This window comes from Pipistrellus kuhlii, unplaced genomic scaffold (assembly GCF_014108245.1).
Source record: "Pipistrellus kuhlii isolate mPipKuh1 unplaced genomic scaffold, mPipKuh1.p scaffold_m20_p_3, whole genome shotgun sequence".
Taxonomy (NCBI): domain Eukaryota; kingdom Metazoa; phylum Chordata; class Mammalia; order Chiroptera; family Vespertilionidae; genus Pipistrellus; species Pipistrellus kuhlii.
Genome location: NW_023425529.1, coordinates 44105452 through 44119474, shown reverse-complemented (window position 1 = coordinate 44119474; position 14023 = coordinate 44105452). Strand labels below are relative to the sequence as shown.

The window sequence follows — 14023 nt, the reverse complement described above, 5'->3', positions numbered from 1 at the left end:
ATTACTCCTGTCACCCAGTCGATAAGGGTATGAACTCTTCGTAATTCTGTGGCTGTTCCAACCAGCAGACAAAAAGTCATCTGTGTATAAACTTCTAAAGGGCAAAGACGACTCCTCAGTATCCCTCTCATTCAGCTTGGTCTGGATGTTAGAAACGAACGCCGATCAAATCTGATTCACAAGGTAGTACTTACTACCTTGTGAAATGTAATACACAAACATGTACCAAGATAATAAATGAAGATCTGGGGCAAGGTGGGTTCACCACAAATACTTACTTAAAAATAAATACAATAAGTGATAAGTGATAATTCAAGAATAAACTGTGTTTCATGTACTCACAACTGTAAACCTACTTTTGCCCCTACTTTTGTGTGTGTGTGTGTGTGTGTGTGTGCACATCACAATCATCTGAAAAACATTATAACCAAAGCACCCAAACCTTCCTCTCTCCTCCAAATACTCACAAATAGCTAGGAAAAGGCAACAGGCAGCAGATGAAAGCCACATGGTCAAAGCACTTTTCACGTGCAAGGTCGAGCGATGGCGTGGCCAAGTAGCAGGTCTCAAGTATCTTTCAAGTTCATTGGTTGTTGGCAAGCCCCACTGCCTGTGCACAAGGGCTGAGATCTCCACTTCCCCCCAGATGCTGACAGCCAGGGACCACTCTCAGCTCCTAGAGTCTGGCCTACGGTTCCTGGCCCCCGTGGCACCGGGGGCAGTTCATATACAGATGTTCATTTTCTTTCAAGCCACTGGAGTACCTCTTCCTTCCTCTTTTGCAATCAGCTGAGAAAATCCTCTGCTTTCAAAGGACTAGCTAGCTTGATTAGGTTCTGTCTACCATAACAGTGTCCCTATACGAAGATCAACTTATCTGGGACCTTAATTACATCTACAAACTCCCTTCACAGTGGTACCTGTTTGGCTGAGTAACTGGAAGAGGTGTGTGTATACCAAAGGCTGGGAGTTTTGGGGGGTGGGAGGTAAAGGGTGGGCTGTAGCAATATTTTATTTCTTTATTGACTATCTCATCTGCCAGGAAGGTAAGCTTCATGAAGAAAGGCATTTTTGTCTCCTTTCGTTTACTGTAAACAAATAGGGTTTGGAATATGGAAGGTGCTCAATAAACATGTGTTAAAAGAATCTTTAGACACCACAGTTCTCTCTCTCCCTCTCTCTCTGTGTATATGTGTGTGTGTGTTTAATTTATTTATAAGCTGAAAACGGGACAATGAAACCATTTAGCAGGAGTACTTGAATGTATAATTTTCTCTCATCAATTATTTGAACAGTTTTACAGTTGATCCTTATCAAGCATAGATTCAGTATTTGTGAATCAGCCTAATTGCTAAAATTTACTTGTAACCCCCAAACCAGTCCTCTCACAGTCATTTGTGGACATGCACTGAGGGGTGAAAATCTGAACACCCAACGCACACGTCCCAGCGGAGGTGGACAGGCCGCGCTCTGCCTGCTTCAGCTCTTACACGGCAAGTATGCGTCCTTTTCATGGTCTACTTAGTCAGTGCTTTTCGCCCTTCTGTGGTTTGGTAGGCGATTTCAGTTTAAAATGGCCTTCAAGAGTAGTGCTGAAATGCTAAGAACATGATGTGCCTTACGGAGAAAATACATATGTTAGAAAAGCTTTGTCCAGGCATGTGTTATAAGCTACTGGCCTTAAGTTCAATGTTTAATAATCAACAATATATGTCAAACAAGATGTCTTAAACAGAAATAGGAAGGCAAGGTGGTGCACGGATTGAGGTGATGCTGTGATCAGCGGCTCACAGGACCCTAACCCTCTGTGTCCCCTGGAGCACTGGTTCCGTATTGATAACTCAGTGCCCCAGTGACTTTGCAGAACATCACGACCACAAATAACGAGGTGAGTGCAGCACGCCATTCCACAGAGCCAGGTGGATGCGAGGGCAGCTCCCAGCACCCTCTCACCCAGCATCCTGGTTACTGTCTTCACAGACTCACAACTGGTCACTGCGTTTACCTCTTCATTTTCGGTCTAAGCCACTGCAGTTGTAAATTCCATGACAATCAGGGATTTATGGATCTCTGTCCATCTTGTTCTCTATTATTTTCTCACGCCAAGAACCATTCCAGGCACATACCCATTTGAATAAATAAAGAATTCTCCTGTATGTAATTGTGTAAATATGAGGGTTGATTGATACTGTAAAGGGAGAAGTAGTTACTTTTATTATGCTAAATTTAATATATTCAGCAAGACAAATGCAGGCTTAAGACTAAGTGAAGAGAGAGAGAAAAGGACTGTGTGTGTGTGTGTAGGGAGGGAAGGAGGGAGAGGAAGAGGGAGAGGGAGAGGAGGAAGGGGGAGGTGGAAGGGGATGGGGAGGAAGAGAGAAGAACCCCTAAGCTGCCAGAAGTAGCACCGTCTGAAACCCAGACAGCAGGTGAGATTACCTGGGATGGAAACTTCACAACTCAATTCTGGCAACTCTACAGAGTAAGGGACAGAGAGATACGAGTACACTCTGCAATGAGTACCTTTCTCCATGACAGAGAAGCCGGAGGCAGGGGAACACACCAGGCCCGAGATGGAGCCTCCGGAGCCCAAGCTCAGGTTAAACCACCTGAGCCCAAGCTCAGGTGAGAGAGAAACTGAGGTGAGCAAAACCAGGAGCAGGCATTTGAACCTGGCCAGGAAGCAGTCTCACTTACATGCAGAGTGAGAGCATGCAAGTTAGACTGTGGGCACTGTCAGGTCCGAGCGGCCGATTCCTTAAAAGGTTCCGGCAGCCCCGGTCGGTCCCGGAACGGACGGGCTCCGGTGCCCGCAGCGCTCCGGCAGCAGCAGGGCTGGCGAGAACGAGACTCCAGGGTTTTCATTGTATAAATACAGAGAGGGAAAATGAGAAAAGACCCCCTGACACCAGCCCCTGCTACACCAGACAAACAACACAAGAATTCAAGACAAAGAGGCGGGATTCCAGAATTAATGTTCACTGCTGCTCTGAGCAAAATCTGAACAGTAAACAATAAGGATTTCAAAGTTAAAACAAAAGAGCCACTTCAGTATTCGGATTTAACCTTCAAAAAGAAAGCCCCACAGCACCGTGAGCTGACAATCCCATTCCACCTCGACACCCTGTGCTCCCGAGTTATTATGAGAACAGACTGCAGCGCAATTCAACTCATATTCCAGAATGCAACAAGCGCTTCCTGCCACAGGACCTGCTGGAAGCGGCGGCGCGTCTCCTTGCCTCGCCTTCTGATTCATATTTTGGTAGCAAGGTTACAATTAGCTCACCAGTGGCGAGTAAACCTATTTATAACACAGCAGTCCACCTGAGAGACACAATCAACCAGAAAGGCTTCTGGGGGGAAATGAAGTGCCGCTTCTCCCGCACTGATTGCAGGCCGCCAAGGTCCTTCAGGATGAAGCCTAACCTTCCCTGATCACAGGCACCGTGCCGGCCACCTCAGCCTCCATGTTCTTATGTAACATTTACATCGTGCCATAAACATACCCAGGGTTGCGTAAGAATCAAAACGTTGCCAAACCAATAAAGCCTAAAGCAGGTCACTCCCTCCGGACTGTTTTCGATTAGCACAGGTATGCTGCCGGGTCTGCGATGGAAGGGCCTGTCAAAAGTCAGAAATGAACTGAGGAAACCTGACTCATCTACAAAAATGCACAGATACGAAGAGATTAACCACCCTGTGACGCGGTGGCTATGTTATTCTGACCCATAAGATAGAAAGTAACGCAACTTTGCTTGTTCACTGAAGTCAGAAACTGTGTCTAAAAATACCTCCCAGCCAACTGGCTATCAGTCAGTCGGTCCCACAAACGTCCCAATGAGAGTGGCACAGACCGTTTCCTTCCTTTGCCGAGGGGGAACCGAGGCAGGCACCGTCAGGCCACGGGACTTGGTCAAGGACAACCTGAAAGGGAACGAAGGTGTGGGGCGGGAAACTCTGGTCTAACCTTTAACCAGAGGAGCCATTTTACTGTGTTTCACTCACATCGGTTCCAGGAGCTTTTAACAAAATAACCAGAGATTCCCTTCCTCTCTACAAGAGTTCACTCCCACCTGTACTTCAAAACCACGTCCACGGGACAGTGACAAGACTTGGCCCGAACTGAGATTTTCAGTCTGTTCAAAGAAATTCAAAATGTTCCTATCAGAAGCTCAAATGTTGCCATTATTGCTTCTGTCTTAAGAAATGAGTGTGTTCTCTTACTAACTACTGTATGTAATTTTACATTTTTACATGCTAAAGTGAAAATCCCGGAGAGGGCTTAAAACTGGTGCACCTATCGGATGGATGCTGTTTATAACCCCGAAGCCCTTCGCCTGATCACTGGCCTTTTCCTCAGGCGAAGTTAATTCACTGGTTAAAAGAACCACCTCTCCCTTGTGTCCCCATGTCCTGCCCAGGCAGCAGGCAGCAGGCAGCAGGCAGCAGGCAGCAGGCAGCAGGCAGCAGGCAGCAGGCAGCAGGGCTGGCTCCCCGGCTCCCGGCCCACCTCGGGAAGCGCACAGAGGAAGTGCAGGGGAGGAAAGCAATCAACCTCTTGTTATCATCAGCCTCTCTTTTCCCAGAACTGACGTTTTACTTCAGGCCTTTTGCAACAGTGGTCTCCGCAGCATGCACTATTGGCAACTAGCTGTGTCCCGGAAAAAACTGGAGTGTCTGGCCAAGAAGTTTAAAGGCCTTGGAGAATGTTTGCTGGACACACAACCCAATTTCCAATTCACCAAAAAAAGAAACTAATTCCCTATTTTGACCACCCATCTCACCCCAACAAACATCCAATTTAGGAAGGTTACACACACACACACACACACACACACACACACAAAATGAACTCTGCCCCATTCAGAACCAGTTGGATTATCAATTAAATATTCTTAACTAAGCTCACAACAAGCCGACAGACACGACAAGTTAACAGGGAAACGGCAGTTAAAAATCTTGCATATAGCAGGGGCTGGATAAAAATTCCTATGGAAGGAATTTAAAGATTTATTCACACACATATCAGATGACAAACACGAAGGCCAAGTCTCCTTATTTACTACCCCAGGAGAGAAATAACATGATGTTACACTTCCCAAAAACATGGCCCACAAGAAGGCCCAGAAAACATTCTCCACGAAAGCCATGATCTTAAATGTCAGGCCGTGCTCACACACCTTCCCCGGGCTGATCAGAACGACTGCGGCGTATCACCGTGCGAGGCGCATGGACACCCAGGAGCACGCGAGGTGCCTGCCAGGAGTATCAGCCCTGAACAAAGACCCCTCCGCACGGGCTGCCCCACTGGGCACAGCGTCAGAGCTGGAGATAATGAACTTGTCTCTGACACTCCAAAGTGGGGTGAGGTCCTTCCTGGATTGTCTGGTGCCTGAACCCACCTGAGAATCATTATGTGGAGAGGAGAGGAGAGGAGAGCCACAGAACACACACTTGATCTCACACTGCTGACAGGCTAGGCGCTGCTGAGAAGTCAAAGCAGCAGGCTTCGAACACCAGAGCCTAGACAACCCGACCGCCTCTCCCAGATCCATCTGTGGGTCAATAATCGCTTCGATACAACTGCCAAATATAACCTTCATCTGCTCCCCCAATGCCAAAACACATCGGAGACAACTCTCTTTACATGAAATATTTTAGGGTTTCATCTGCTCTTCTCAGCCCCACAGAGCCTCATAAATAACACACCCAGTGAAGGGTGCCACAGAGCGGCACCCACCTCTGCAGCTGGAAGGGTGGGGGTTGGCAGGTGAGGGACGTGTGAGGGTGCGGGAAAGTGAGGGGGGAGGGTGAGTTCAGAGAGGTCGTATTGGAAGGTACATAAGTACTGACCAAGGGCCAGGGGTGGGATCTTTTTAAAATAATCTGGAGGGTTTGGAGGTGGGTTCTAGGATTTCCCCGGAAAGGCATCCACGAAGGGAGCAAACTTGAATGGGCCCCCTGGGGTGGGGTGGGGGGGGAGGCGAGGTGGAAAGCAAACACACCTAGATGAAGATTAACCATCCTGGAACCTGGTGTCCTAGGGTGAGAGGGACTCCAACGGCAAACTCCCAACCGGTGGAGGGGCCTGTGGGCCCCACTTCCTCCAACGCGCTCCCACGGGGCACGTGTATGGGAGGCGGGGGGATGGCCCCACTGAGCTCCAGGGGCTGCGCGACGGGAAAATGGGACTCCCCGGCAGGAGCAGGGGGGAGGGAGGAGAGGGAGGCGGAGAGGCGCCCCCAGTGCAGGATCGGGAGGAGAGGTTAGAGACCCCGTCCCCTCCCCTGGGAGGTGCGCGAGGGCTCTCCGCCTCCGGGTGCCTGGGGAAGCACAGACCCTGCCGCCGCAGCCCCACAGTCTTGGCGGGAGAAACGGCATCCTCCCCAGGAGCACCCGGAGAGAGGACACGAAGACCCCCAGCCCTGGACAAGCGGAGGGGCAAAAGCAGGATCTCCCCATTTTTTTTTTTTTAAAGAAGCCTGCCCTCCCTTTCTGAAATATCGGGGTGCTTGGAGCACCACCCCCGGGGAGAGCTAGCTCCCCGAATCCAGCTCCGCCTGGAAGAGGGCTCGAGTCCTCAGAGGCCCCCCCACCGGCGTGAGCTCGGTCGAGGCTGGGCGGCCGAGCCTCGGGGGTCGGGGGGAGACACCGGGGTCATCCCGACTCCTCCGCGCCCCCCGCCCGCCCGGCCATATTGTGCGCGTGGGGAAGGGGCGCGATGGCACCCGGGCGCCGCGTCGCGAGGCCTCGCCCTCGCCCGGCCCTCCCCATCGCGGCCCCCGCCCCCCGCCGCCGGACTCACCCTGGGCTCCCCGGGGCCCGGGTCCGCTGCCGCCGGCGAGCAGGAGGACGACGAGGGGGAAGAATGGGGAGGCTCCGGCCGACTCCGCCATAGTAACCGCCGCCGCCGCCGCCGCAGCCCAGCAGCGCCCAGCGCGCGCGCCCCCGGCGCCTCCCTCCTCCTCCCGCGGCCCCGCTCCCGCCGCCCGCCCCTCCGCCCGCCCGGCGCCGGCACGTGCGCTCCCGGCGGAGCCGGCCCCGCGCCGCCGCGCGCGCACCCGAAGGGCGGGGCCGGGCGCGCGCGGGCGCCCGCCTTAAAGGGGAGTGTCCCCGTTAAAGGGGCGGGCGGGGTGCGCCCCTCGGCGCCCCTCGCCGGCGGGGAGAGTGCGACTGGGAGTTAAAGGGGAGTGTCCCCGATAAAGGGGCGGGTGAGTCCCTCGCCGGCGGGGGAGAGCGCGGCTGGGAGGAGGCCGAGGGGAGCGCGCGGCTTCCGCCCGCCCCTGCACCTCACCCGGTGCGGCTCTCTTATCAGCACCGGCCTCCTCCCCGCATCGGAGGTCCCGCGCGTCCCCCGCGTTCTCTGGTTCCCTTAGTCCCGCTGCCCCGCCTCACGTCCCAGCAGGGTCTTCGCCCCCGTCTTCAGCCCTGGGGGTGCCCAGCAACCTGTGTGATCGGTGATGGGGTGCCCCTTCTCAGAACATTCTGAGGCTCTTTGAGGATAGTCCTCAATTTCGGGAAGGGTGCTGGAGAGGCACCCACATTCTGCTCCGGCCTAGGTAGAATCTTCTGGGTAAACAATTTGGCATTCTGTATATAATGCCTCAAAATGCTCATGTGTCTTCAGGAAATAATACAGAATAAATGCGTATGAAAAGTTTTAACTGTTGCATGTTTATCATTGTAAAAGGCTAGTCACTAGGCAATTATAAAAGACAAAAAAAATTTTTTTTGTGGCCCATCCATAGGATGGAGCATTATTTAGTCATTAAAGGTATAGTTTAAAAAAGTGAGAAAATGTTAAGTGAATGATAATGATACATGAGATAATATTAAATTAAAAAGCAAAAGACGAAGATGTGCCCTGTGCTGTGGCTCAGTTGGTTGAAGTGTGGTCCCATATACCAAAAGGGTTGAGGGTTCAATTCCAATCAGAGCACATACCTAGGTTTCGGGTTCCATCCCTGGTCAGGATCAGGACCCTTAAGAAGGCAACCCATTCCTGTCTCTCCCCCTTCTCTCAAATCAATGGAAATACAGGATGTCCCCCCAAATGATACATGCTTTGAGTGATTATAAAGTCAGTGTTTATTAACATACAGTTCATTTTCAAAATTGATTATCAGTTATAAAAGTATATATTTTAGGGACCCCTTATATATCCTAGGGTGAGGATTTAAAAAGCACACACACACACACACACACACACAAATAAATAAAATAAAAAGCACACAAAGCTGTTTACAGTATTGCTCTAATTTTATTATAATATACCATATTTCTGCATAAAAAAGGACTGGGAGGATATTATCAGTAGTCATTGCCAGAATAATTTTTTACTTTTTCTTTAAACATTTCGGTGTTTCCTAAACATTTTACAAATAAACAAGTGTTACTTTCAAATACAGAGAAAATGCCTATAAAAGATAAAATCACCTCTATCTGAAAAGAGTTTACTTTCTTTGGCTTAAGAAAGAACTTGAGATTGTAAAAAAGCCAGAATTATGGATCTGAATTCTCCTTTTCTTACCAACGGACAACTTGGGCAAGTTTTTTAACCTAAGTCCAGTTTTATCATTTAGGATCGAGGGTTGGAGTGACCAAAGGGTAAAAGGAGGAGTTTCTCAAATGAAGTCCTCACTTTGTAAGTTATCACCAACCTGACGAAGCCTCATCCTCACCAGAAAAAGCCCCCACAAGACTGTAGACACATTCCCCCCACACGCACATTCCCCCCACATGCACACGTGCAAAGTCATGCAGGGGCACTGTCCACAAATGGGTCAGTGTAGCTAGATGAGTAAACACCTTATTTTTATACTGCCCTCCCTCACCTTTCTACTTCTCTACCACCACCAAACCCCCCCCCTCTCCCCGACCCTTCCCCCCCACCCACCCTAGGCACCTCCCTCCTCCAGCCCATTAAACTGGTCTCCCAGACTCTGTGGCACCCCCACCCTGGGCTCCCAGCTGTGGTGGGCACAGCACTGTGACTGCGTTAGCTTCCTGGAGCTGCTGTAACACCACACACTCGATAGCTTAAAATAACAGAAATGTATTCTCTCCCAGGTCTGGAGGCTGGAAACCTGAAACCGGGGTGTCAGCAGGGCTGTGTTCTCCCTGAAGGCTCCGGGGAAGAACCAGGCCTGGTCTCTTCTCCTTTCGGCGGGCTCCCAGAATCCTTGGTGTTCTTCCCCGGTCCTTGGCTTGTGGAAGCATGGCTTCTGTCTCTGCCTTCGTCTTCACATGGTCGTCTTCCCCCTGTGTGTGTGTATCTCTGTCCAAATGTCTCTCTTCTTATGAAGACACCAGTAACTGAATGAGGGCCCAGCCTAACCCAGCAGGAGCTGACGTAATTATAACTTGATCACATATGCAAATATCCTACGTCCCAGTAAGTTCAGTTCACAGGTGCTGGCTGGGTAGGAATTTTAGGGGCCGCTATTCCATACAGTATGTTGGCCCACCCCTGTGGTTGGGAAGGGAATGCGAGCCCTCTCGGGCACGTCTCTGAGGCCCAGGGCTTGAAGGGACTGTTCTTTCCTACATCTCGCTAGCTGCTGCCACTATGGCCACAAGACCAAGAGTCCCAGAGGGCCCGGGGGCAGCTCTGCTCCTGCACTGCAAGGCCAGCCACACACCTGAATAGACCGCCCAGGCACCCGGACCACTGGGTCCCCAGATCAAACGCCACCTCACTCAGCCACTTGCTAACATTGGACATTAGCAAGACATGTTACCTCCCTAAACCCCGATTCACTTGTTTGTAAAATGGAGCTGACAGCCAAAACCGGTTTGGCTCAGTGGATAGAGCGTCCGCCTGCGGACTGAAGGGTCCAGGGTTCGATTCCGGTAGGGGGCATGTACCTTGGTTGCGGGCACATCCCCAGTGGGGAGTGTGCAGGAGGCGGCTGATCGATGTTTCTCTCTCATCGATTTTTCTAGCTCTCTCTCTCCCTTCCTCTCTGTAAAAGGTCAATAAAATATATTTTTAAAAATGGAGCTGATAATAGTTCTACCTCCTAGAGGAGTTGTGAGGACGGCGGGAGGCATAGCATAGCACCTAGCGTGGTCTCTGATGCACAGGGAGTGATAGAAGGAGAATAGCTGTTCTTTTTATTTTATTTTATTTTATTGATTTTTTACAGAGAGGAGAAGAGAGGGATAGAGAGCTAGAAACGTCGAGAGAGAAACATTGACCAGCTGCCTCTTGCACACCCCCTTACTGGGGATGTGCCTGCAACCAATGTACATGCCCTTGACCAGAATGGAACCTGGGACCTTTCAGTCCACAGACCAATGCTCTACCGCTGAGCCAAACCGGTTTCGGCAAGAATGGCTGTTCTTACAGTGATGCTTCGACCTTTACTGTAATCCTGGGAAGTGGCTGAGGCATGCCAGGGTGTGTTCGGTTTATGGGCGAGGCAGCTGAGACCGAAGCGAGGTGAGTGAGTGACGTGCCCAGGCTCACGTATAATTAAGTGTCGACGCCACAGCCTGCTGGTCCTGTCCTTCTCCAGCATTGAAGCATCTCGTGCTTTTTTCAGGGCCTGATCTGCAAGAGCCAGCTGAGGGTAGGAGATGAGGCTTGATGGGGTGGGGGAGGGAGGTTAGTAACATCCTTCCCACCCCATTCCTGAGTTTGAGGCAGCTGCTCACGTCAGAGATTTCCTGGGCCAGTGGTGGGCAAACTCATTCGTCAACAGAGCCAAATATCAACAGGACAAGGATTGAAATTTCTTTTGAGAGCCGAAAACCGACATCTGCTCGTGGGCCGAGAAGTTTCAATTGCACTGTACGTGCGCGCCTGCACATGGTATTTTGTGGAAGAGCCACACTCAAGGGGCCAAAGAGCCGCATGTGGCTCGCGAGCCGCAGTTTGCCGACCACGGTCCTAGGTGATGCATTGACCCTGCCTTTTAGGTCCCGAGCTGCATGGGACAGACCGTGCCCCCTGCTGCAGCCTGGCTCGCTTCCCACCCCTGAAGGCCTCAGCAGAGTGTCCATTTCTCTATGCCTCGTTACCTTCAGGATGGGACCCAAATCACAGTCTATGAACGCCTCGCCAGCCCGCTCTGCTCTGTCCCTTCGTCAGAGATTCCCCGGAGCCGCCAGGATTCCCCTTTCCAGGAAAAAGTCCTCCTCCCCAGCTCCACTGACGAGATCCCCTGGTGCTACAGCTGCCTTCTTGCTTGCAGCAAATCCAGACGCCCCACCTCTTGGGGAATTCAGCACAGTTTGCCTTGGTGTGCAAATAGCAGTGGTATTAACCCCAGGAAGGCAATAGCCCATCTTCAGTCACCCATGCTACAAACACTTATCAAACACATTGTGTCCAAGGCACAACATATACACGTAGATAAGTCCTTGCCCTCATGGAACTTACAATCTAATAAAACATGCATTTTAAAAAGCAACGGAGTGCTGTCCTGGCTGTGACGGCTCCGTTGGTTGGAACATCGCCCAGTAAGTGGGGTTTGGTGGTCCGGTTCCCAGCCAGGGCACACACCTGGGTTGCAGGTTCGTCCCCAGCTGGGGCACGTACAAGAGGTGACCAATCAATGCTTTTCTCCCACATCGATGTTTGATGTTTCTCCTCTCTCTTTCTCTTTCTCTTTCTCTTCCTCTCTCTAAAAACCAAGAAACATATCCTCTGGGGAGGATTGAGAACCATGTGTTACAGCATACACCGGTAAGGGTTCACAGAGGGCAGTTAGGAGGGCGTGATGGTTCAACCTCACGGGGACAAGGTGGGGAGGCAGGAAGGGTGTCAGGAACAGGCCATGCTACCACTGACTCTCGGAAGATAAAAGGATGTTTCCTAGATAGACAGGCTCGTATGGGGCAAGGGAAGGCGGGAGGTTGCTCCTGGCACAGGGAGCAGTATGAGCAAGTCACTGCAGTGAAATTGCCTGGCATTTAAGGGAACTGTGAGCAGCATGGCAGCACCCTGGGGAGTGCAGAGCAAAGGAGGATGGCGGGGGAGCTGAAAGGTAGTGTTGGAAAGACAGACAGACATAGATATATACTATTCTCCAAGACACTGGAAGGGTTCTAAGCAATGTATGTGCGTTTTAGAAAAACTACTTTGCTGATCCAAATGAACTGGAACTTGGTGCAGATGGTTGGAGAAAGGAAACCAGAGGCAATTTCAGTGGCCTAGACAAGACAGGAGGAGGACCTGACCGGAGGCAGCAGCAACTGGAATGGGAAAGAGAAATAGATTCGAGAGGTTTGAAAGAGAGAGAAGCTGCAGGAATGATTTGGATATGGGAAGTGAGGAGGAAAGGAAGATGGCCCCAAACGACTCCAGGGTCATCTGACTTGCCGGGCTGCTTGGTGGCTCCCTTCAGCAGATGAGCAAGGGCAGGTTGGGAGGAAGATGTTGGGCACTGAGGCCTCCTGAAGGTACCTGGAGCCATGGAGATATGGATTTGGAAGTCAGTAGCGTATAATACCTACTCAAACAACTGGTGGGGGCGGGGGAGGCCGTGAGAGAATCCTGGAAGAACATCAATACTATAAGAAAGAAGTAGACAGAGAAGGAACGATCAGAGGAATAGAAGAGAACCTGGAAAGAATAGAAACCAAGGCGGGAGCGGGGCTCAAATGATCAGCGGTGTCTAATGTTAAGAAGGGTTCCAGGGAGATAAGGAACAAAGCGGGTCTAGGATTTGATACCGTGAAGCCCATTGGTCATGCCTCCCTGAGCAGGTTCCCTGGAAGATGGTGTGGAGGCTACAAGTGAATGGGAGGTGAAGGCTTAAAAAGACTGAAGGCCATCTATTCTTTAAAGGAAGTGGCTGTGATGCGAAGGGGAAATATGTTTTTTCTTCAGAATATAAACCACAATCTTCCTGCTGAAGAAACACCTCAGAATGCTTGGTAAATAATCTAGAAAGCAAAGAACACTCACATCAAAACTAAGGAACAGAGATAGGAGATCAGAACACTAAAGCTGGCTTTCCCCTTGAGGATGTTTGTATACTATCAATAGATGAACTTGCACTTTGATCTTCGTTTGTTTGTGTGTGCTTCCCCCCCCCCTTTTTGTTGTTGTTAAATATACTTTTATTGATTTCAGAGAGGAACAGAGGGAGAGAGAGCTAGAAAGATCAATGAAGAGAGAAAATCATGGATCAGCTGCCTCCTGCACACCCCACACTGAGGATCAAGCTCACACCCTGGGCATGTGCCCTTGACCAGAATCGAACCCAGGACCCTTCAGTCTGCAGGCCAACGCTCTATCCAGTGAACCAAACCAGCCAGGGCTGAACCTTGGTTTTCTAAGGCGAGCTGGATACAGGACACAAAACCTCGGTCTGCCCAAAGCGGGCAGGCTGATAAGTGACTACCCGCACAAAGCTGTGGCTCACAAAGGGTGATGATACCTTCGTTTGACCAATGAACTAGGAACACTCTTCCAGAAGACTGGGAGGGAAATGGCCTCTGAGTGAGAATAAGGGTGGGGGGGATCTTTATTGAGGATTCATAACCCCAAGTTGGCCTTCATGATTTAATTTTATTCCACAGTCACCTTACCTGGGTGGTTTGAAAAACTACACACTGTTTAGATTCAAGTGATCCTGGGCTGGTGGCACTCCTGGACATGGAAGGAGGAAGAGCGAATCGTCTTCAAAGGAACCCATTGTCAACTCAGACCATGAGGAATCCTCACAGGCAAAACCCCAAGAAATGTAAACTGCATCATTAAATCCAAACAAACAAACAAACAAACAAACAAATAAATAACAACCAATTTAGAATTGCATGCCCATGGTAAGTACCCTTTAAACATTAGAGCTTAATTGAAAGGTATAAGTTGTGTATGAACCCATGTGTATGTTGTCAATGGTCAGATACTGACTAATAGAAGGGAAACACCCAGGGTGAGAGAAGGAAGGAAATAGAATGAGATAAAAATAATCCAAAAAGGAGGCAAGAAAGGAAAGGGAAAGGATAATCTTGAAGTGGAATAAATAGAAAACACAAAATAAGATAGTAAAAATAAATTCAAAGATAT

At 50.3% G+C, this 14023-nt stretch overlaps 1 protein-coding gene across 1 annotated transcript in view; it reads right to left on the bottom strand.

The window, feature by feature from the left end:
* ACVR1B (activin A receptor type 1B) overlaps positions 1-6979 on the bottom strand; it is a 34762-nt gene extending 27783 nt beyond the window's left edge. The window contains exon 1 of the mRNA XM_036455046.2: positions 6806-6979. Within this exon, the coding sequence (XP_036310939.1) occupies positions 6806-6896 (91 nt within the window). The 5' untranslated portion in view covers positions 6897-6979. The remainder of the gene's footprint in view (positions 1-6805) is intronic.
* Positions 6980-14023: the final 7044 nt, after the last annotated feature.